This window comes from Pan troglodytes, chromosome 2 (assembly GCF_028858775.2).
Source record: "Pan troglodytes isolate AG18354 chromosome 2, NHGRI_mPanTro3-v2.0_pri, whole genome shotgun sequence".
Lineage (NCBI taxonomy): Eukaryota > Metazoa > Chordata > Mammalia > Primates > Hominidae > Pan > Pan troglodytes.
The window spans coordinates 37,636,531-37,661,352 of NC_086015.1; the positions used below are offsets into that span (position 1 = coordinate 37,636,531).

Below are 24,822 nucleotides of genomic sequence, written 5' to 3' on the forward strand. Positions count from 1 at the left end.
GATAACAGGGAGTCTTTCTTTTAATTGTGGTAAAATACAAATGAACAAAATTTACTATTTTAACCATTTTAAAGTATACAATTCAGTGGCATTTAGTGCATTCACAATGTTGTGTGACCATTACCATCACTATCTACTAAGGGAGCCTATTTTTAAAAGTGCCAAATTTGGAAACTTCTAGCATTACTTATTTTTGCTGTAGAACATTTTTTTTTTTTTTTGAGACAGTGTCTTGCTCTGTTGCCCAGGCTGGAGTGCAGTGGTGCCACTGCAGCCCCACTGCAACTTGCACCTCCCAGGTTTGAGTGGTTTTCGTGCCTCAGCCTTCCCAGTAGCTGGGATTACAGATACATGCCACCGTGCCTGGATAATTTTTGTATTTTTAGTAGAGATGGGGTTTCACTGTGTTGGCCAGGCTGATCTCAAATTCCTGGCTTCAACGGATCCACCCACCTTGGCCTCCCAGCAGGAGTGAGCCACTACATCTGGCCTGCTGTTGAATTTTTAATTTCTTACATTTTTAATTATTATGAATACATAACAGTTGTACATTTTTATGAAGTACATGTGATATTTTGATAAAAGCACACAATGTGTAACAATCAAATCAGGGTAACTGGGGTATCCATCACCTCAAACATCAATCAGTTCTTTCCGTTAGGAACATTCCAATTCCACTCTTTTAGTTATTTTGAAATATACAATAAATTATTGTTAACTACAGTCACCCTATTGTGCTGCCTAACACTGGATCTTATTCTTGCTCTAACTGTATTTTTGTACCCTTCAACCATCTCCTCTTTATTCTCCCTACCCAACCCCCAACTACCTTTCTCAGTCCATGGTAACCATTATTGTACTCTCTATCTCAAGTTCAATTTTTTTTTTTAGGTCCCACATATTAGTGAGAACATGCAATCTTTTTCTTCCTGTGACTGGCTTATTTCACTAAACATAATGTCCTCCAGTTCCATCCATGTTGTTGCAAGCCACAGGATTTCATCCTTTTTATGGTGGAATAATATTCCAATGTGTATATGTACCACATTTTCTTTATCCATTTATTCACTGATGGACATTTAGGTATATTCCATCTCCTGGATTTTTGTGAATAGTGCTGCAATAAACAAGAAAGTGCAGATATCTTTCCAATATATTGATTTCTTTTCTTTTGGATATATACCCAGCAGTGGGATTGCTGGATCATACTGTGGTTTTATTTTTATTATTTTTTAAGAAACTTCCATACTGTTCTCCCTGCATGTGGTTTATACAATACAATACAAACCCACAGCCAATATCCCACTGAACAGGGAAAAACAGAAAGCCTTTCCTCTAAGGTCTGGAATAAGACAAGGATGCCTGCTTTCAACACTTTTATTCAACAGAGTACTAGAAGGCCTAGCCAGAGCAACTAGACAAGAAAAATCATTACTTTTTCAATATTTGATTGCCAAATGTTATCCACATGAAAACCAGACATACATAATAAAACTACATTGATAAAGAGATACACACACGTGCACATCTGTGCTCATACACACTCAGAAGCTAAAAGTCTACTTATCACACCATTGTTGTATATAATTTCACATTTAACTCGAGGTTTTCTAAATTTTAAAATATGTCTTTAAAGTTAAATCAGATGCATAAAGATGTAAATGTAAAAAAACCCTGCTATGGACATTAGAAAAAAAATCAAAAGAATATTATATAATCTTGGGCATATAAGGAAGGGAAAACTATCATAAACAGAGGAGAATTTTCAAGTGTCTAAATTATAACTAAAAACAAAATAAAAATCACAATATGGTAGGATAAAATTACCTGCAACGTATAAGATGATACACAAAGAATGACAATAAAATAAGAAAAAGACAAATATAGTAGTTTCCCCTTACCTGCAAGGGATATGTACTAAGACCCCCAGTGGATGCCTGAAACCTCAGATAGTACTGAACCCTATATATGCTTTTTTTTCTATACATATTTACCTATGATAAAGTTTAATTTATAAATTAGGCACAGTAAGAGATTGACAGTAATAATATAGAAAAATTATAACAATATATTGTAACAAACGTTATGTGAATGCGGGTCTCTCTCTATCAAAGTACGTTCTTATTTCCTGGCCATGGTTGACCATGAGTAACTGAAGCCATGGAAACTGAAACCATAGATAAGGGGAGACTATTGTAACCTGTGATTAAATTGGGTAAAATAAATACATTTAAATATGTTAAAAGTTACTAGTGATAAATTCACAAAGACACATTTCTCCCCATCACAATGGCAAAAATTTTTTAAAATTGAAAAGAAAACAGATGCTCTCAAACACTGTAAGATTATACATGACTAATACCTTTGTTCAAAATATTTTGGCAGCATCTACTAAAATAAAATTGCAGCAACTCTTTACCCAACAACCCACATTTTAAAATCTAACCTACAAAAATAAAAGCACCATTGTTACAAAAGTGTGTAAGGATGTTTATTGAAACACTGTTAAAATAGCAAAACAATAAAAAATAACTGAAAATCCATCAAATGGTAAATGATTATAAAAATTACATGTCATGGGGTGGGGGAGGGGGGAGGGATAGCATTAGGAGATATAACTAATGTAAATGACAAGTAATGGGTGCAGCACACCAACAGGCACATGTATACATATGTAACAAACCTGCATGTTGTGCACATGTACCCTAGAACTTAAAGTATAAAAACAAACAAAGATCAGATTCCTATAACACACACACACACACATATTACATGTATATATATTACACTAAGGAATATATGTACATATTAACCTGCACTCAATAAATATCTGAGCAACTATTTATTATGTGCCTGACATCTATACCAGGTGTACTGAATGAGCACCATTTGTTAAGCCAAAAAAAAAAAAGCAAGTTACTAAGTAATGTATCAAGTATGATCTCTCTCTCTTTTTTTTTTTTTTGGTTTACAAAAAGAGTAGGGGAAAATTGTGCATATCTTGTCATATATGTTTAAATACATATAACACAGAAAAGGATATACTCTAAAATGAAGTTTGTTTTTTTATTTTTTTTAGAGACAGCGTTTCACTCTGTTGCCCAGGCTGGAGCACAGTGGTACAATCATAGCTCACTGTAACTTCAGACTCCTGGACTCAAGCAATCCTCCCATCTTAGCCTCAACAAAAGTTTGTTTCTTTAATAGGCAGGAAACTATTAACTTTTTCTCTGTAGTTTTCTGCATTGTTTCACTTATTACAATAAGCCTGTGTCATTTTTCTAATAAAAAAAAATCAAAAGACCATCTGTTGTTTCCAAATGGGTAGTTTTTAAGTAAAACCAAAAAAACCCTTAAGTAAAAAGTTCACATTTTATACTAATAACACTTAATCTGTCATGTTTCTCTACAGATCACCTGTGACAAAAAATCTTTCTGTATCAGACTCATCTCAGAATTGAAGAATAGGAGCCATATTTAACAAATTTGGAGGAATACTCTCTGTTAAAAACAGTATTTCAATGTTTTAAGATATGTAGACTTCCTAACAAAGACAAAAATGGTCCTTTGTTCATAGTGTCATAAAAGCCATATTTGTCAAAAGGCCCTGCATTTGATTTAATTCATCAAAAGAGGGATTTTCATGATCAGCCAGATTGGGACCTCTCAAAGCAGAACAGTCTTCAAATGCAGCCCTTTTCTCTGGCTTCTTGAAAACTCTGAGGTACTCATTTGGTAAATGTAATTTGGTTATGTAAACAATAAGTTCACAAATTTAAAAAATATATTGCTTATTGTCAACACAAATATTATTTTAAATTTTATCAAATATTTTCCTTAAGGGATTTAGACCAAATAAAATATTCTTAACTCAAGGGTATCTGACCTTTATAAATGAAATCACAGGAGAAATATTCATCACATTCACATGAGAAGAAAAAAACCCAGATAAATGCATATCCTGTTGTGAATTTATATTGATGCTATGAAAACACTGAGCATGCAGGTAAAGTGAACTGCTTTATTGGTAAACCTTATATGACTTGAGGATAGTGCTAATAAGCAACTATATAAGTCCACAGAAAGGCTAAAGCCCTCTGAATCTCACATTTTACTAACCAGTCAAAAACAGCACATGTGGTGAGGCTACCAAATGTGTAGGATAGGCACCACCTGATCAGCCAAACCAAAATAAAAATCAATCCTAAATCAGAAAATGAGTATTATATCAATATATTCTCCAGAAAGAAATGTTACCTATCAGACTCTCTATTTTATAAGTGAATACCATATAGTACTACTACTGAATTTCCATGTTTTTTAAAAGGAACATCAATAAAGAAAGAAGATAAGAAAATTAAAGACAAAAACTTACTGCATTGGCACGCTGATCCCAGTCATGTTTATCATCTGACAAAATTTCCCTGATTTTATTTAATGTTTCTTCGAGTTCTCGACTAGAATAAATCTTAAAAAAAAGATTCAGAATTATAACAATGTTTCTTGCAATGAACAATATCAAAATTATGCCCTGATGTTTAAAATAATCTTTCACCTATTAAGTTTATTTCCCATTCTAGCACCATTTCTAATGGAGAATAGAAATACATTATAGACAATAATAACACAAAATGCTTTATTTTTCTTCCTTACTTGTTACCATTTTTGCTATTTCTTCCCTCATGAATAACTTCAAATATGCTCTCAAAATGCTTCGTAATTTTAAAAACAAGATGTAAAATATCTAAGAATAAATAAAAGTCTAATTTCTCAAAATGACTTCAAGTGTATAACCTATCTTATTGCATTCATATACATATTACCCAATATTACAAAAAGGACATGTTATAAGTTAGTTTTAATTTTCTCTCCTCAGTCATGATAAACTGTAGTCAGGATAGCTACATTTTGTTTCCTCTGGAGCCAACCCTTTGTCAAACTGCTGTTCACCATTATTCTTTCATTCATTTAACAAATATTCACATAACACAGAGGTACTATGCTAGGCAATGGAGAAACTATGGTTAGCCAAATAGATAGACATGGTCTTTGCCTTATGGAGAGTACAATACACTCAGGGAGATTTTAAAAATCAATCAAATGACATCAAATACGAAACTACAAGTAGCAAGTCCCACAAAAGAAAATGAAAGTTTATACATAAGAGGGGGTTGACCTATGAGGAAAGTCAAGCTTGAGCTGAGAGCTAAAGAATGTGTAGGATATCATTAGGCAAAGTGGACAGATTTGCTTTCCCTGGAGAGTTAATAGCATGTGCAAAGGCTCTGTGACAAAGTAAATGAAAGAAAGCCAGAGTAAGGAATAAAAAGTATAAAGGGACTAGGAGAAGAGCCAATGACCCAGGTGTGAGGATGGAACAGCTATAACCATATTGTTGACCATGGAAGGAGACAATGCAGAGGAATTAGAAATGAGAAACAGACTCCTGGTGATACCAACTGAGTACCTTCATCAAACTGCCTTACATCTTCCACTTTCAACAGCTATTAAATTCACCTTTTGCTTAACAGAGAGTAAGAGCAAGAGAGAAAGAAAGAATGCGTGTAAATGCAAAGGAGAACAAGGCATCAGACAAGGCTGAAGAGGTAGATGGTGACCAGGTAACACTGTTATGTGGTTAAAGAAACTTCTGAGCTAGCTCTTTCCTGCCTCTCACCTTCTCTTCACAATACCCCTCTGCCGTTTTCCAGAACCTTCTACCACCCCTAATCTTATGATGCATTCCCCTGGAACACAATGCAAGGTTCCCCTTCCCCCAATAAGGAAGAAGAGAGTCAACTCAAAAACGTACTTCAGTGAGGGGGTACATAATTCTTTAAACATTCTTTTAGCAGGCATACAAGCAAAAGAAGCTTGAAAACCCACTAAGTTAGGTGTCTGTTGCAGTAGAGTGATTCCTAGGTTTCTAACTTTTGTAATTGATTAAGTAATGGTTTACACACACAGAATACTGGAAGACCATTATTCCAATTTCAAACAGGATAAGTTTGAGGTGTCTTTGAGACATCTGAAAGGGGGTGTCAGGTAAACAATCACAGTGGATAAATCATTTCGGAACTCAGGAGAGGTCTGGCTTGGAGGTTAAAATCTCGGCATTATCTAGATAAACGTGGGAACTGAAGCCAGGGGTTTGAAGGAGGTGACTCAGTAAGAAAACAGAGAATGAGAAGACAGGGCCCAGAACTAACCCTTAAGAAATTCCAATATTCAACAGGCAAGTAGAGAAGGATGTGCCTATAAAGAGACAGAGATGAAGTGGACAAAGATGTAGGGGGAATAAAATGGAAGAACATCATATCACAAGCACCTAAAATTAAACAACAAAACAGTGGCTATAGTCAACAGTGCTAAATACTGATAGAAGAACAAGAAAAAAAAAAATCCCAAACTGGTTGATTTTGGTGCCTCAACGATGATCAGTGATTTACTCAAGACCTGTTTCAATGTAAGAATAAGCTAGAAAGAAGTGGGATGAAGTGAGTAACAAGTTAAGTTATAGAAATACCAAGTACAGACAACTCTTTTGGAAAAGTTGACTGTGAGGGCCAAAATAAAAAATAGTATCTGGAAGATATGGAGTCCAGTGAGACTTTTGTTTTTTAAACTGAAGAACCCAGCCACGTTAAGAGATAAACAGAAAGAGCTTGAACCCACATGAGATTACTGATTGTGTAAATGTGTTAAGGAAGCAGAAAATACTAGGCTTTGAAGCACTGGTGGAGGTGCTGGCCTTTGAAGAAGGACCATGTTTCTGGAGCAACAGGACAGAAGGAATGCACAGCAGAGAAGAATGTAACAGAAAGATCATGTTTCCATTTGATGGTGACTACTTATTTACTAAAGTAAGGGGCTAGGTCATATACTAAGAGAAGAGAGGAGGACAGAGACAGGCTGGCTGATGGATAGAAAGGAAAGAAACATGTCTGATAGCTATATTAAGCAGAGAAATAACTGATCACAGAAACATAGTAAGTGTATCAGATTGTTGAGGGTTCATTTTATGTGAATTCCAGTAAAAATCATGAGCCCTAACATGTGACTTTCTCTAGCAGCACGGTTTCAGGACACAGAGAAAATAAAAAGTTGGGAATATCCACAGTTGTAGTTTTGCAAAATGAGTATTAAAAAAAAAATCATTGCTTAATACTTTGCTATAAAAAAAAAAGAGAGAGAACCAAGGGATTTTAGTATAATATGTACAGTCCTACTGCAAGAAACCACGGTTATCAAAGCTTAGATAAGAAGGAAATCAAGCATAGATGAGAAGGAAAGTATAAAGTGACAGATGATTAATTCAGAGTGAGTAGAAAAAACAATGGACTGACGATCCTTGAAATCATGCAGAAGTAGTTGTTAGAGTACTTAAAAAAGCAAGGAGATCCTAGTCAGTAATGAGATACTTCAATTAATGACTTTGGAAACATAACGGTAACACACAGATGATATCAAAATCCAATGTGTGACTATGAACTGGGTAGCTACAGTGAAAGTGAGGAGGAGGTCTAGAAACTGAATTCATCAAGAATGTGTGAAAATTTAGGAAAATAATAATAGCTAACATATACTTCTTACACTTCATCTGTACTGTCATAGCCTCACAATAACCCTCGGCATATGTACAAATAATTCCTATTTTAAGATGAGGAAACTGAAGTACAGAGGGTTAAGTAATGTACCTAAGGTTACACAGCTAGTGTGGCAGAGCTGGGATTCAAACCTAGGCAGCACTGGAATGTTGTCAAGATCAGTATGTGCCAATAATAAGAAGGCTGGCCAGGGAGCATGAACCTCATATAAATGGGTATAGGAATAACGGTCACAAAGTAATAATGAGGAGTGCAAGCACAATAAACTTATTATCAATTACTAAGAGTATGAGAGCCAAGAATAATAAACAGCTTTATCTTTAAAGAGCGTAAAAAAAAAAAATCAGATTCTAATCAAGGCAAGAACATTGAACGGACTCTTTAAAAATGGGGTTAAAGACTTAGGGGAGTTGCTGCTTACGAAAAAGATGTTTCCAAGGGAACAATGGAAGGTGTGGAACACCTTTACAGGGTGGTGAGGGTGGCAGAGAGGGCCAGCTGGAAGAAAGCAATGAGTAATTATAAAATAGCTTTTTCCCCTCCGTATAGTTGAATAGCCCTTGGCTGCCCATACCATGATGTTACCAGTCTGACAAGAACATATCAAACAATAAAAATATTCAAGTTCAACTAAGTTTTACTGATTGTTCCTACAACACTAATCTTTCCCTTATATGAAAGCCTGTAAAACACAAAAGGAGGAAGGGATATGTTTTCCTTATTATTTAAAAAGTATCTTAAAATAAGAAAAAACATATATCTCAATAAAGGGATAAAATACAGTCAAATCAGAAAATTTTTTAAGGCTTTCTTGTAACTTTTTAAGATCTTAAATACCTTAAGGACAATTTTCCTTTCAGAGAGCTAACAAGGTAATACAGGCAATAGAAGGTAGTTTGCAAGTAAAGCAATGTGAGAATATTTTCAAATAGACATGCTAAAGAGTATTCATACTCATCATACTGGTAAAAATATTTTGAGTGACAACAACAAGTATTGGCAAGGATATGATGAAATTAGAACTATCATACCTTTCTCACAGGAGTTTTAACTGGTAAAACAACCCTACAGGGTAACATCTAAGTAACCTTAAAGATTATAACTATGAAATTCTACTCCTATGTTTATACCCTAAAGAAATTCCTACCTACAAATAATCAAGGACATATGTACAAAAATATTCATTGCAGGCTGGTGTGGTGGCTCACGCCTGTAAGCCCAGCACTTTGGGAGGCCAAGGTGGGTGGATCACTTGAGGTGAGGAGTTCGAGACCAGCCTGACCAACATAGTGAAACCCCGTCTCTACTAAAAATACAAAATATTAGCTGGGCATGGTGCAGGGCGTCTGTAATCTCAGCTACTGAGGAGGCTGAGGCAGGAGAATCACTTTAACCCAGAAGGCAGAAGTTGCAGGGAGCCAAAATTGTGCCACTGCACTCCAGTCTGGGCAACAGAGCTAGACTTCATCTCAAAAAAAAAAAAAAAAAAAAAAAAAAAAAAATTCATTGCAGCATGATATGGAATAGCCAAAAATTAGAAACAAACTATACATGCACTGTGGTCTGTACATACAACAGAATACCATCTATCAATCCAAATGAATGAACTAGAATCACAAATTTTACATCACGAAAAAATATAAAAAAAAAACAGTAAAAAGTCAGGCTGTAGAATGTTATGTACAATATAACATTTATGTGTATTTTTAAGTCATGGAAATAATACTCTTATTTATGCATGTGTCCACTTTACTTCAATTATATCTATATGAATGACTTCCAAACTTCTATCATCAACTAATCTAATTCTCTGAGCTCAAAACTCATTAATTTAAGAATCTGAACACTGCAGTGTAATGTGATTCAACAATATGATTCAATTTTATTTCAGCCTCACTGAAAAATCACTTGAAAATCTAATTGTACCAACAAATAATGGCTTGGTATTAATAAGTCAAATATTTCATTTATATAGCTATATAAGGAAAAAAGAATTCTTAAAAAGGGACAGAGACAAATAATTATATGAACAGGCACACAGGCAATATTCACGGGGAGTGCCACTGGTAGCCTTACCTGAACAGAAGGGACATCTGTAAAAGCTTTTATAAAATCATCTTCATCAACTGCTCCAGCACCTCCTTCCTTAGAAGCACCTGCTAATTAAAAGGAAATTAATTTCCTAAGGTTCATTTTTAAGCATCTTAACATTAATGACAACATGAAAAATAAAACTCTTTTGATATCAACAAAAGTATAATTTTGAGGGATATTCCATTTTATAAGAAAGCATTTAAAAAATCTCCAACTTTCAGAAAGGTCAATGTACTTTGTAATGCCGATTCATTATAAGGTACTAGGCTAGGTGGGTTGTAATATTCAAACTGTAAGAACACAGCCCTGAAACCCACCTCCCTGTTCAATGCACTAGCAAACACAAATAAACATAAGTAAGGACAAACATTTTAAAAGTTGAACAGCAACTTAAAATGACACTAAATGTCAATAAATGATAGTGTGATGCAGAAAATCTGTGTATGCTACTATGGTCAGGAAAGCATGAAAGAAATGAGAGTCTTGAAATTAATTACACAAACAAATCTTCCATTATTGCACATTGACAATAAAAAAGTAAACTTAGTAGGCAGCAGTTATTGAAGAGCCAATAACTAAGCTATTCTTTCAGTTCTAAACCTACTCTTCTATATATACACTGCTTTAAGATGCTGAACCTAGTATTCATTAAACCAATTTTTCTGTTGATTTTAATGGTTTCCTCTCCTCTTAAACTCTGGCAATAGGGGGTGTTGGAGAGAGACTGGAAGCTAAAGGAAGGGAACTGTTTCTTCCTGATTGCTTTCCATTATTTGCAGTAGAATCCTAGCAACTCTGGTAGACCACTCATTCCAGGAGCAGCACCTGACTCCAGTTTGCAGTTTTTCTAACACTCACTGAATCAGCTCACTGTGCCATCACACAGCACCAACTAGCCTCCACCCTCTCCTTAGAGGTCTGAGTCCCAGATCTGTGGAGCCCCTGAGTTCTCATTCCTGAATGTAGGCTCCTTTGACAATGTGACTCTGCAGCTCATCCTATCCAAAAACGAAGTCCTCAACCAATAAGTGGGGCAGAGTACCCTAGAATTCTTGAGTTGAGACAAGAGAGGCTGACGCAGTTCTGACTGACGATTCCCCAGTGTTAAGCAGGAATAAATCTTCTCTGGGAGAAAGTTGTTTCTGGTAGGCCCAAAGGACTCCCACCAGCTAAGTTCAAGCAATGAGTTCACAATCAAAGATCAAATACACAAGAAGGCAAGAGTCACAGGGAACAGATAATAGATTTGAGAACCGTCGATATTAGAATTGTCCAGTACAGATTACAGAACAGATGTGAATATATATGTTTAAAGAAATCAAGGATGGACTCACAAAGAAGGATGGACTCACAAAGATGACCAATCAACAAGAGGCCATTAGGAATAAACAGATGAACTTGGGAGTGGGGGGATGAAACAATCTGAATTGGGTAATACAAGAGTTGAAATTTTTAAAAAAATTAAACATATTTAAGAACAACTTAGAGAGCTAGAAGATATACCTGAATACATTACCCAAAATGTGGCAAAGAGAAAAAGGAAATGGAAAGACATAAAGAGATACAAAGGACAGTATGAGAATATCTAACTAACATATGTCTATTGGGGTGTCTTAAAGATATTTAACAAGAGATAACAGCTGTGAAATTTCCAGATTAATGAAACAAGAATCTTTATAAATTCAGGATGTGCAACATAACCCAAGCGAGATAAATAAAAAGAAATCCAAACTTAGAACTTGGCGGTGTAACTGCACAACTCCAAAGACAGAGACAGTAATCAGAGAAAGAAGAGATCACCTAGAAAGGAACAACAATTTGAACAATAGATTTCTCAAGTGCAATAGTGGAAGCCAGGGAGAATATACTAATAATATCTTGCAAGTTTTGAAAGAAGAAAATATTGGCAAAATATTATCTAAACTGTGTACCTAGCAAAAGTAATTTTTAGACTACAAGTGGAAAAAATTAGATGCGCATTTTAATGAATATAACAAAACCATCATTACTATTTAAAATGGTATGATGGTATCAGGGAGTGGCAAACTTTATCTATAAAGGGCCACACAGTAATATTTTAGGCTTCAAGGGCTATATGGGCTCTGCTGCAATTACTCAACTCTGCAAATGAATGGGTGTGGCTGTGTTTCAATAAAACTTTATTTACAAAACCAGATAGCCAGATACGGCCTGCCAGATGCAGTTTCTCACACACTGGTGTAGACAGAAAAGTCAAAAAATATCCTTTGACCAACGAAGGATATAGAATTTCAGTTAAGATAGAAGGAATAATTTCAAGAGATCTATTGTACAACATGACTACAGTTAACAACAATGTATTGTATTCTTGAAAATTGCTGAGAGATTTTAAGTATTCTCACCACTAAAAACTGAAGTGAGATAATGTATAGATTAACTGTTCAATTTAGCCATTCTACAATGGATACATATTTCAAAACATGTGGTACACAATAAATATATATAATTTTAGTTGTCTATATAGTAAAATCATTCAAAATTCAACTTCCTAAGGTAGCTGGAAATAAAATCAATATACAAAAATCGATTTCATTGCTAAGCACTAGCAACGAAGTTAGAAATTTGAAAGAGTGAAAAAATTTGGGAAAATAATTATTTTTAATGTAATATTAAGGCACTGAAATAAATGGAGAGCCAGGCGCAGTGGATCACACCTGTAATCTGGGAGGCTGAGCCAGACAGATTGCCTGAGCTCAGGAATTTGGGACCAGCCTGGGCAATATGAAGAAACCATGTCTCTACTAAAAATACAAAAAAAAAAAAAAAACCAGCCAGGAGTGGTGGTGTGTGCCTGTAATCTCAGCTACTTGGGAGGCTGAGGCACGAGAATCGCTTGAACCTGGGAGGCACAGGTTGCAGTGAGTGTGAACTGAGATCGTGCCACTGCACTCCAGCCTGGGTGACAGAGCGAGACTCTGTCTCAAAAAAGAAAAAAAAAAAATTACAAATGAAATAAACGGAGAGATATTGCAGGCTCATGAACAAGAAGGAATGGTATCATGAAGTGTCCAGTCTTCCCTAGGTGTTGCAGTAATAATCAAGCTTCCAAAAAGGTTTCTTGTGGAACTTGTCAAGCTGATTCTAAAATCTGTCTGGAAGAGCAATGGGCCAAACATTCCTGCAGAAGAAAAGAGGGGCTACTTACGCTATCAGACAACAAGACTTACAAAGCTGAAATAACTAGGAGAATGAGGTTTTAGTGCAGGGATAGACCAACTAACCAAATAAATAAAATGGAAAGTTCAAAAACAGACCCACAAATGTAAGAAATTTTGATATATGAAAAAGAAGTGATTCAGATCAAAGGGGAAGGTAGAAACTATTCAATAATAATGTCCCAAAATTCAACAAAATGCAGAGACAATGGATTATTCAGTTTTTTAAAAAAGTTTTTTCCTTATCCAGTATTAAAACTTACAGTAGACATTCTACTTCCCTTAGGAAAATGATAGGCATCCAAACTCAAATCAAATATACAAACAAATATTCCAAAACCCACAGAGAGCAAATAAAATTACCCATAGCCCTTGCTTTTAATACAAATAAGAGACAAATAACACTTCAAATTTCATTTCAAGTAATTGAGGAAAATATAAACATCCAAGACAAGCAATGTTAACTACAGAGCCCTTACTGAAAAAAAACAGAGGAAACTGTGTAGAAAAGAATCCTGGTAGTTAGTTGTATAACGTAGACACCAACTAAGGTTCTCTCTAGGACAAGAAGTAAATAGCAATTAGAAGTGGGAGGTATCCTTTTGAATCCTGGTGGATAAAGAAAAGGAAGAAACAAAAAATAAGGGCTCTATTCAAATAAGATGGTAATCACAGAATCAGAAGTAGAAAGCCCCCAACAAATCACGTAGTAAAGAAGGTGCATTTCACTATACCAACAGAAGAGGGCCCTCTTAAACTTAAAAACTAAGCAAACCTTTTTTTCCTGGCCCCACGGAATCCACTTGTTACTTGAGGTCTATGAAAATCCAATATATCATCATAAACAAAATAATCTGACATCTATACTGTGCTCCAATAAGAAAACAAAGGACAGAAATATTTTCTGCTGATAAAAGTAACTCCCTAAAATTAAAAAAAAAAAAACACCTACCAAGAAGGAAAAAACTATAACACAATTCTCCAACATAAATTCAATATTAACTAAACAGCAATTACAGGTATAAAAGAAAGATGAATGAGAATATAAAAAATTCTGAATATATATAGAAGATAAGATATGAAAGGACAGCTGGCTAAAGTCAGGAAAAAAATTTTTGTTTGTTTATTTATTGCGACGGAGTTTCACTCTCTTGCCCAGGCTGGAGTGCAGTGGCGTGATCTCAGCTCACTGCAACCTCCACCTCCTGGGTTCAAACGATTCTCCTGCCTCAACCTCCAGAGTAGCTGGAACTATAGGCACGTGCCACCACTCCCAGCTAATTTTTGTATTTTTAGTGGAGACAGGGTTTTACCATATTGGCCAGGCTGGTATTGAACTCCTGACCTCAAGTGATCCACCCACCTTGGCCTCCCAAAGTGCTGGGATTACAGGTGTGAGCCACTATGCCTGGCCAAAAATTTTGTTTAAAGACAAAATCACCTGAGAAATAAACAGTAAATTACCAACTATCCAAGAGAGAATAAGTATATCCTGGTTTGAATTTTAAAAGCTATAAAAAATATTCTTAGGACAACTGAGAAAACTTAAATACGTAGGTAAGCTGACTAAAAGGAAGTGAATATATAGGTTAATAAACTTACAGAAAATAAAAGAGCTACAGAAATAAATAACATCACAAAGAAATGAGACAAATACAGAACACAAGACAATCTTAAAAAACAACTGGCCTAGACTCCAAAAAGTCAAAGTCACAGAGATAAAAACTGATGAGGAAACTGTTTTACAGATAACATTATAGAATTCTCAGGTGTGGTGGCTCACGTCTGTAATCCCAGCACTTTGGAAGGCCAAGGCAGGCGGATCACTGGAGGTCAGGAAATCCTGACTAGCCAGGCAACATGCTGAAACCCCATCTTTACTAAAAACACAAAAATTAGCTGGGCATGGTGGTGGCAGGCACCTGTAGTCCCAGCTACTTGAAAGGCCGAGGCAGGAGAATCGCTTGAACCTGGGAGGTGCAGGTTGCAGTGAGCCGAGATCATGCCTCTGCACTCCAGCCTTAGCAAGAGAGCAAGACTCCGTATCAAAAAAAAAAAAAAAAGAAAAAGAAAAAGAAAAAGAAAAAACCTGAACTTCACTAGAATATAAACTCCAGGAGGCCAAGGTCTTCGTGTTCATTTACATTTACCAGAGACTTCAAAACTAGCAGCACACTAAAAGCCTTCAGTAAATATTTGCAAGCTGTTGGCCAGACAGATAGGTGGAGGAAAAAAATGCAAATTAACGAATCATCGTTTTTTACCCATCACAATGGCAATAATTAATGAGGCTGGTATATTCAGTGCTGCAGAAGGTAAAATGTTGTCTTTATTAAAATTAAAAACACACAAAACCTTTGACTAAACAATTCCATTTAGAAGAATCTATTTTATAAAATAGAAGCAGCAGAATTTCAAAACATATAAGTACATAAAGATCTGCATTTTCTGTAATGACTTAAACATGCAAACAACCTGAATGACATCGATAGGGAAAGTTTATTAAATCATGGTACATCAATAATGTGGAATACTGTATCACTAATTAAAAGGATGCAATAGCTGTCATTCTTGATGCTGAAAGATGTTCTGTGAAAAAAAGCAACTTGTGAAGTTTTTATCGGTATGTTTAATATGGGAAAAATAAAACCTAATATGAGTGCCTACATAAATAAACATGGAGTAATACGTGGAAGGATACATATCAAACTTAACATGAGTTACACCTCAGGGTGATGAGAGAGGCAAGATGTTATTAAAGTTTTTTAAAACTCTCCGTTGTTTGATTTAACCATGAGAATGATTTTCATTCTTTTTATTTTTTTATTTTTATTTATTTATTTTTTGAGACGGAGTCTCGCTCCGTTGCCCAGGCTGTAGTGCAGTGGCGCAATCTCGGCTCACTGCAAGCTCCACCTCCCGGGTTCACGCCATTCTCCTGCCTCAGCCTCCCGAATAGCTGGGACTACAGGCACTCGCCACCATGCCCGGCTAATTTTTTTTGTATTTTCAGTAGAGACAGGGTTTCACCGTGTTAGCCAGGATGGCCTCAGTCTCCTGACCTTGTTAGTCGCCCGCCTAGGCCTTCCAAAGTGCTGGGATTACAGGCATGAGCCACCACGCCCGGCCTCAATTCTTTTCATTAGTAAGAAACACATAAACTGGTTTTTAAAGACAGAAATGATCAGTTGATGAAAAAAATTGTTTATATTCACATGTCCTTTATAGAAACAATGCTTCTTACCAAGTCAACTATATTAGAATGTATGTGATAAATGTAAGCCAAGCATGCAGTTATTGTAACTTCTACTTCATATGGATCAACTATAATGATTCTAACTAATGGAAAATTCTTCATATGTGAGATCTATAATAATAACATTTCACTCTTTTCTGAGGTAAACTTTCATTTGTATTCCTATAAGAGACTTCACAATTTTCTAATACCCAAATTTCAGTCAAAAAGTATAGGCAAATAAAGTATGGGAGGACCAAAATGCTAACAATAATTAACACTAGTTGGCAGAATAATGGGCAGGTACTATATCTTTTTGTAAGTTTAAAACCATGAATTAAACATTCCATATGGTCCTTTTTTTTTGGAGACAAGGTCTCGCTGTCACATGGGCTGGAGCGCAGTGGTGTGATCACGGTGCACTACAGCCTCAACCTCCTGGGTTCAAGTGATCCTCCCACCTCAGCCTCCTTAGTAGCTGGGACTACAGGAATGGGCCATCACACCCAGATAATTTTTGTATTTTGTGTACAGACAGGGTTTTGCCATGGTGCACAGGCTGGTTTCGAACTCCTGGGCTCAAGTAACCCACCCACCTCCATCTCCCCAAGTGCTGGTATTACAGGTGTGAGCCACCATGTCCCAATATGGTCCTCTTTGTTGATTAACGTGGAGCCTTGCACATAGTAAGCTCTATATACAAATGTAAATAGAAACAGTAACATCTATAGAAAGGCTAGGTCTTTAGTTGGCTTAATTTCTCTTTTCTTAAACATTCTGAATTCCTCAAAAAATAAACCTTGTATAATAAAATGTTTTTGTCACTTTAATTTTTGCACAGGAAGTAAAACAAAATTGGGGTCAAATAATATAATTACAGTAAAACACATTCTTATACATAGTAAGAAATAATGCAACTTACTATTTTATAGTTAAAATAATTTATGTTATTTACTCAAATCATACGTACTGTATAATCAACGTTAGGAGAGAAAGCATCAGGGATGGATAGTCAATGATCTGGGATTCACAGTAATTTCAGACAGACTGGCGACTGGTCAATCCCTAAATTCCAGATTTCAATAAAAGTGATCTGCTATATGGGATTAAAAATAATAAATATGTATGATATGCAGTATTACTTAGGAGATTACCCGGAGATGATCCAAGAGGAAGCCCCTGACAGTGGGTCAAGCACTGAGTTCTCGTCTCATCTCATCTCATTAGATGGTTACTAATAACCATCTGATCTTGGGCACACCATTCAATGCTCTGAGGCTCAATCTCTTTTCCTGAATCTGGGTCAGATAATCTTTAACGCCCCTTTAAGGTGAAAATCTTCTGAGTTTTAGTATCTTCTTCAGAAAGGGAAGAAGAGAGGAAGAAAACAAAACCAAAACACAGAAGTGTTACTTGGTTTCACAGAAAGCTGAAAAACAAAATAATAAGGTCTACTAGTCAAAATTTTGGATTCCAGAATTAAAAAACAAAATTCTTAAGATTTATTTTATTACATATACTGATTCTTGTGATCTTTATTTGTTCAAAAGAAAAACAATTTTGTTGTCTGCATGACGGGAAAAATGGGAATAACTAGCATCATTTGTAGAAAATAGATATTTGGACATTCTTTAAATCTCAGGTTAGACATAAAGTGAAGTAAAACAAATAGAAAATATCATAAAGATTAGAAAGTACTACTAAATGTAAAATGGCAGCAATTACCTAATTATAAGAACTGAAAGTTAAAACCATTTCAAAGTAGTCTTTGACATTAGATAGAAACAATACAGAGAAAATACACTGTCCACTTGAATGAATGAATGAGTGAGTGAGTGAGTGAGTGAGTGAGTAAAAGAGAACTTTAAGAATTGAAGATTTGGTCAATGATGTGTCTCAATGATTACACACAAGCTTCAATGACAAATCACTAACCTCAAAATCTGGTACTAGTTATTTTAAAAATGATAATTATATCATCATCTAATTCAACCCTTATTTTTTAAAAAGAGTAGCAGCCAAAATGATTGATACAGGAATAGGGATATTATAACCCAGAAAATAAACTTGAAGAAGGCAATTTCAACAAGAAAATACTGAAAAGCATTTTTATTTACAATGTAAAAATTAAAGGTCTGCTTATTCCAAATGCTCTATTTTGCTGGGAATCATACTAGTTGAGCTTTAAAACGACTGATTTATGGATGCCGAAAAGTAGTGATCATTTCTGTAGATTACAATCTCAGTGCTATAGAATCTAAAAGAAACCTTATTTACCAATAGAAATTAGTATGATGGCAGTATAGCAAAGTGATTTTTGTGCTTTGCCCTCTTATTAGATAAATGACCCTGGCAGGTTACTTCTCCAAATTGCAGTTTGCTCATCAGTAAAGTCAGTTTGCTCAGAGATGTTCTTATATATACATTCTTTCATTTAAATCTCAGAATCTTTCATTTTGAAATTTAAATGAAAGAATATATATAAGAACATTAAAGAATTGTATTAAAAATTGTTACCTAAAATACTGTAAAGATATAAATATTTTAAATAATCAGGTACTTTCAGCAATTCTAGTAACCATTGAGCCAAAAGAAAGAAAAATGTGTTTATCTAAATTTCTATTATGAAGTTACAAGTGTTATTCAGAAAATAGACTATTTGAGAATTTACTTTACCCTTATTCTAATTAGTAAGGCACAAAGGTAACACTTTCAACACTTACATAATATGGATTTTTATAGCAATGATACATATACTGTATGAACCTAGCCATAGCCTTTTTTTCAAGTCTCCTTGGCTTAAAGGCTACACAATTATTAATACAATATGAGAAGAAAAGGGTGGCATACAAAGGCCAAAGAACAAAGCAAATTAACATACACTAAAGATTAAACACAAGACTTATGAGCTTTAATTAACTGGATAGGATACTTTGCTAAAAATTGCATACAGCCCTAATCTTGATATATATCTCTAGAAGAAGTAAAATACATTCCCAAACTACAAAAGCAGATTAAGTCACGATTCCAAAGAAGCTCACTGTATTTTTTTTTTATTTTGGTAATCTTACTTGAAAAGAGATTTGTCAAACCCAGTGGGCTGTGTCTGGCTTACGCCACTATTATACATTTCCACCTACTATATCCCTTTAATTAGAAGCTAATCACATCTATCTATTTATTATATACCTCGGAGTAGCAAATAATACATTGAGACTGAATCACCACCATTCAATGTAAAATCATGGGAAAGATAATGTATAGTCCAGAAAACAGAATAGTCATAAAGAGAAATAGAACAATCTTCAAGTATCTGAAAGCATGTTGACAAATAATTCATCTTCCCTGCATATGCTACAAGGAGGTAGATTTTAATGCAACATAAAAAAGAATTTGTTTATTCAGAACTGAAATGGGCTTGTTTCTGGAAAATACTTTGCCAAACTGAGAGAACACTAAAAATCCCTGCATCTTTCGATCCAGCGAACTTTAGAAATTTATTCCAAAGAAATCATTGCAGATGTGCTGAAAGATATATATAAAAGAATGCTGACACGGTTTATAGAAGGAGAAAAGGCTTATGGCAACCTAGGCATTATTTAGCCATGAATAATTTTCAATTAATAATTTAAGACAACGAGAAAATGCTTAGGGTAAAATATAAGTTACAAAAAAACTACACAATGAATAGTGCCAATTTTGTTCTTCTACCAAGAAAATATTTGTATATGTAAAAATAATTGGAAAAGTAACTGGAAGAAAACAAATCATAATTTAGCAGTTGATTATGTCCATGTGTAGTGGCACGGCAGGTGATTTTTGTTCTAAATTTTAATTCAGAGCAGATAGTACTACTTTAATCAAGTTGAATAATCATCTATCAGGAATTTTATTAAAGAAACTATGTGACTCCCAAGGTCTTTTCCAACTCAAAAATTCTACAACTCTAAGAAAACTTTCTACAACCAATTTAAAAATCAGCAAGTCTTTGCCAAGACCAAAAAAACTAAAGTTAAATTTTCAAAGGACTGACAGTCAAGAATGGCATTCATTTTAGAAATAATATCAATATCCTCTGGCCAGTAGCTCTTTTCTTAGATAGAAAAATGGGCAATAAACCTAAATGAGCTCTGATAAAAAAAAGAAACAAGAATATACCTGCAATTGCCAAAACGAAGAAGAAGAAGAAAAAGGAGGAGGAAGAGGAAGAGAAAAAGGAGAAAGGAATGAAGGCTTCTACCTTATTTTTGGCAGAAAGGCTGTTGCTTAGATGGCTGATAAAATCTTTAAGTGATTAATTACTATACTCATGAAAGCTACTTAACCTTTTCATTTAACTGGTAGGAATAGAAACTACAAGAATGGGGGTGGAGGAGCTTAAGAAAGTTTATCCTTTTTACAAAGGAGTATCTGATTATATCAATATGATTAATATCAGAATGATAGGTAAATTTCAATTTTCTTCTAAAAAGATACCAAACCACGAAAAAAAATTATAAGCCACTGGTTCAATTCATAAAATGTTATATATTATCACCACAAATCTCAAATATTCATCCATTTTAAGCTAAAAAGACAGCTTCATAAAATTATAATATCATAGATTAGAATTCTGTAATTCAAAATTAAGAAAAAGATTCCCCTTGTAATAACTGAAGAGAGCTATTTGTTATAAAAGGAAGAAACCAAAAAATGTCATATACTTTTTACTAGCGGTAAATAGGAATGCAACATAAAAACTATCTTCTAATGGGATATCATAACTAACATTTGGATGAGAATACAATCATAAAATTACAAGACAAAAAGAAAATAATTAAAAATCTAAAGTATAGATTACTTGAAACATCCGGAGAAATCAGCAAGACATTTTAATTTCAGCTATTTAGTTATATGTGCATCTATATATATATTATACACCCATATGTGTATGTATATATATCACACCATCTTTATTGCTAGTTATATGACACAGAAGATCGTTTAAATGAAATACTTATGATAGTTTTTCTATATTTAGAATCTCACATGATGGGAAAAAACTGGGGGTTGTATAGAAAGATCAAGGGAACACAACTCCTTATGGAACCTGGTCAAAATATACAGTTTATTTTCCTTTCCTTTTTGGTTTTTAATAAAAAGAACTATAGACAAAAAGAAAAAACAAAAATCCTCAAGACCATGATTTTCTCACCAGTTACTGTAAACAAGGAAAGATATGTTTTCCCAAAATATCACAACTAAGACATAAATTTATTTTTAAAAAGGAAAGGAAGGAAAAGAGAGATTACTGTCTTTTTAGAATTAAATACCCTTATTTTCACAGATTCATTCTATCAGAAAGATGTAGAAGAAACTAACACCGGAAATATACTCATGGCTTTCTAATTAACACATGAAAGAATACCCATTAAAAAATTTAAAGATAAACAATATGCTAGAAACAGTTCTAATATGATCAATGAATATGCTATGTATTATAAAATTGCAAGAAACCTGATTTTTCTTATTTTCCTATTATGATTTAATCCAGGAACCATTTTTGAGGCAATTTTACTTGACCACCACCCATCTCCTATTGTGACAAATGATTCAGTACCCAGTATCTTCAACCATTTTTTAAATGCTGGAGTATTTAAGACTTACCACCTAGAGGAATGTGTAAAAACATTACATAATTCAACATTTCTGTAACAGCTATTGCACTTGAAAATTAGTAGCCAAATTCTGAAAAACCTGTTCTCTGCTTAAAAAAAACAAACAGAAAAACCCCAAAAAACTTCCATAAATCTTTTTCAAAATGGCATCTGAAAAATAAATACCTCAAGAAGAGACTAATTCACATACATTCTTAGAGGAAATAGCAGTATACAATATTTTATACATTTCAAAAGGGCATCGTATTCTTCTGAATGTTGCAACAGACTCCAGATCTGCAATCGTGCTGCAGTCATGAATAAACATATTCCTCTGAAGTTCCAAGTATGTGTGGCCATAATCAAGGGCATGGAGCATGCATAACAGATTTGAAATGGATTTACATTACCTCCAACCTTAGGGCCACCTGCTGAACCAGGCTTCCTTGCACTGTTGACAGGATTTCCGGATGTTTTAGGTGCAGGAACCTTGAAGGCTGATGCAGCTGATGATGGCCTGTTTCCATCCACTGATTCTTCATCATCGAAGCTTTTATCTGCACAAAGCATCAGAAAAATGTATTTAAGAGAACTAAGCTTTGTTCCATTTTCCCTAAAGCTCAAAAATAAAATAAAGCCATATATAAAATCATTACTTTGGTAAGATATATAATACGAAATAAAGGTCCTTTGAATAAGCATTTATATATTGGCTAACACCATATAAAATAATCCTCTGTAATTCAAAATCAAAATGCAGTATTTTCATACTTCTTACTTATACATATTAAGTCAAAACATAAAACATTTTAACTCTAAAGGTAGTAAAAGTATTTTTCATGTTTTTGCTACTCTGCATTTTCTGCCAGCTCCTCCCATAGTGTATCTTCTAGCACGCCCTGCCTTATTCCTTATACCCAGATTCTGCAACTTACAATCACAGATCCGTTTGCAAATCAGTCGCCTCATTCCTCTGAAAGCTCTTAATTTCCCTCACCCTAGGAGGCTCCCAATAGTTCACATGGCCAAATACAGTAAATTCGATACTAATCAAAGATTCTATCAAAAAAAGACAGAAACAACCACAGAACCACCACTGAGGTTTGTGCCGGCATTTTTCTTTCTCTTCCCTGCCCTAGGTGCTGTAACAGCCAATCAGCTACAAGGTGACATCATCTTATGGCAGCTACTGCCAGATGAAAGGTAAAAATTCTCCATGCATCTAAAAAATTCTCTATTAGCTATAATCCTTATTCTATATCAAAATTTCAAAGGCATTCAAAACTAAAGGCTTAGAAATCTGTTTTTCTTTGACATGAAAATTTATATAAATAGAAAATAAGGTTTTATGCAATATTCATTCTGCTGGGATGCTTATTGCATCAGTAAAGCATAGACTGCCACAGTGCTCATTACTGTGCATAATTAACTCTGTAATCTTAAAATCTGCTCTTTATTTAAGCCATAGAAACCAAACAAAACAATTTGTTTTCATAAATGATTCTACAAGGCTCCTTTCGGAATATGAATGACCACACTAGTATCATCTACTTATATGCAAATGAAACATCTCCCAGCATACACACACACACACACACACACACACACACACACACACACACAATGTATTTTACTCTCCTGAGAAGAGATGGTTTTCTCTAGGACCCTGCACAAATCAACCATGACAAATAACATGGGCGAGGCAGAGAAGCAGCTTTACCACACGCTTCAGATGAATATGCCAGAATCTTTTCCTTTCAATGAACTTTCTTTACTTAAACAAACACCCAACCACCTAGAATTAAATAATTCCTATAAAGAGATATTATTAAATATTTTAAAGAAAAATAACTATTTTTAATATATAACTATTTAACTATTAAATATATCTTAAAATATGCCAAGAAAGTTTTAAGACTTATTAAAAGAAAAAAGAATCAAATAGACACTCTAAAGTCACATTCTATTTCAGAAAGTGTTTTTAAGTAATATAACTCGCAGGAAAAAATTATCTTCTACTCTTAAAAAATTATTTTTTTAGCATAACACTATTAGGGAGTCAGTTTGGATAAATTAATAAGCTTAAAACCTATGCAGTACATAGACTGCTTTGTTAAAAACACTAATACAATTCCAAATAAACTTCTTTGCTACTGTTATGTTAAAAAAAATGCAGCTAAGAAAGAGCAGACATACAAATCTACAGAAAGTTAAGCACTGAAACACAGAGCAGCCAGAAGTTCCCATGGAAACAGTATTCTGTTCCTACACACACACAAGAATTGAGAAGAGTAAATATATCCCTACCATTAAAAAAAAAATTAACTCTTTTCTCAAACTACTGGGAAATTAATTTTTAAAGTTTTTATCAAAATACAGCAAAGCATACAAATCATAAGTACACAGCTAATTAATTTTCACAAAATGATCATGCCAGTATAACCAGTATCCAGATCCACAGATTATTACCAGCATCCTGTAAGTACCCTCGAGACTCCTAAAAGTCTACATTTCCTACCAAAGCTAACTAGTCTCGAATTCTAACACTTGGTTTTGTTCATTTTTGAACATTATATAAAATGAATCATATAATATGTATTCTGGTATCTAGCTTCTTTTTACTCAATGTTGGAAGATAATGTTTGGAAGATTCATTTTCATTGCTGATAGTTTTCTACTGTGTGAAAGTACCACCATTTATTAATATCCATTCTACTACCGACAAGACATGGGCTGTTCTAGTATGAGGTTATTATAAAATGGTACTACTAAAAGGTAAGCAAACAAAGTCAAAGGTTTCTAAAGATTTGAGCCTTACTGAGGAAGTAGTAAACACAATAATTTATTTTAGATTATTTTAGATTATATCTATATATAATTCGATTTTAGATTAATAATTTATTTTAGATTATAAGTCAAAGATGCATAGTAATATCTATGGCACCAGTCCTCAAAATGTGGCCCCTATACCAGCAGCTGAGCATCACCTGGCAATTTGTTAAAAATGCAAATTCCTGGGCCCCAACCCAAACCTACTGAATCAGAAACTCTAGAGT

The 24,822-nt window shown here is 34.3% G+C and overlaps 1 protein-coding gene across 50 annotated transcripts in view; it reads right to left on the reverse strand.

Annotated features, from left to right (window-relative positions):
- The window catches only part of CLASP2 (cytoplasmic linker associated protein 2), a 221,376-nt gene that overhangs the window by 125,854 nt on the left and 70,700 nt on the right, over positions 1-24,822 (reverse strand). For 21 of the 50 annotated variants that reach the window (XM_024355363.3, XM_054681601.2, XM_054681610.2 and 18 more), the window contains 3 exons: positions 22,177-22,323; positions 9,684-9,766; positions 4,376-4,468 (listed from right to left, as the gene is read on the reverse strand). In XM_024355363.3, coding sequence (XP_024211131.1) covers positions 4,376-4,468; positions 9,684-9,766; positions 22,177-22,323 — 323 coding nt within the window. Of the gene's footprint in view, positions 1-4,375; positions 4,469-9,683; positions 9,767-22,176; positions 22,324-22,701; positions 22,895-24,822 lie in introns of those variants that run through there. The other 29 variants (XM_054681602.2, XM_054681612.2, XM_054681615.2 and 26 more) reach the window with 3 other exon arrangements.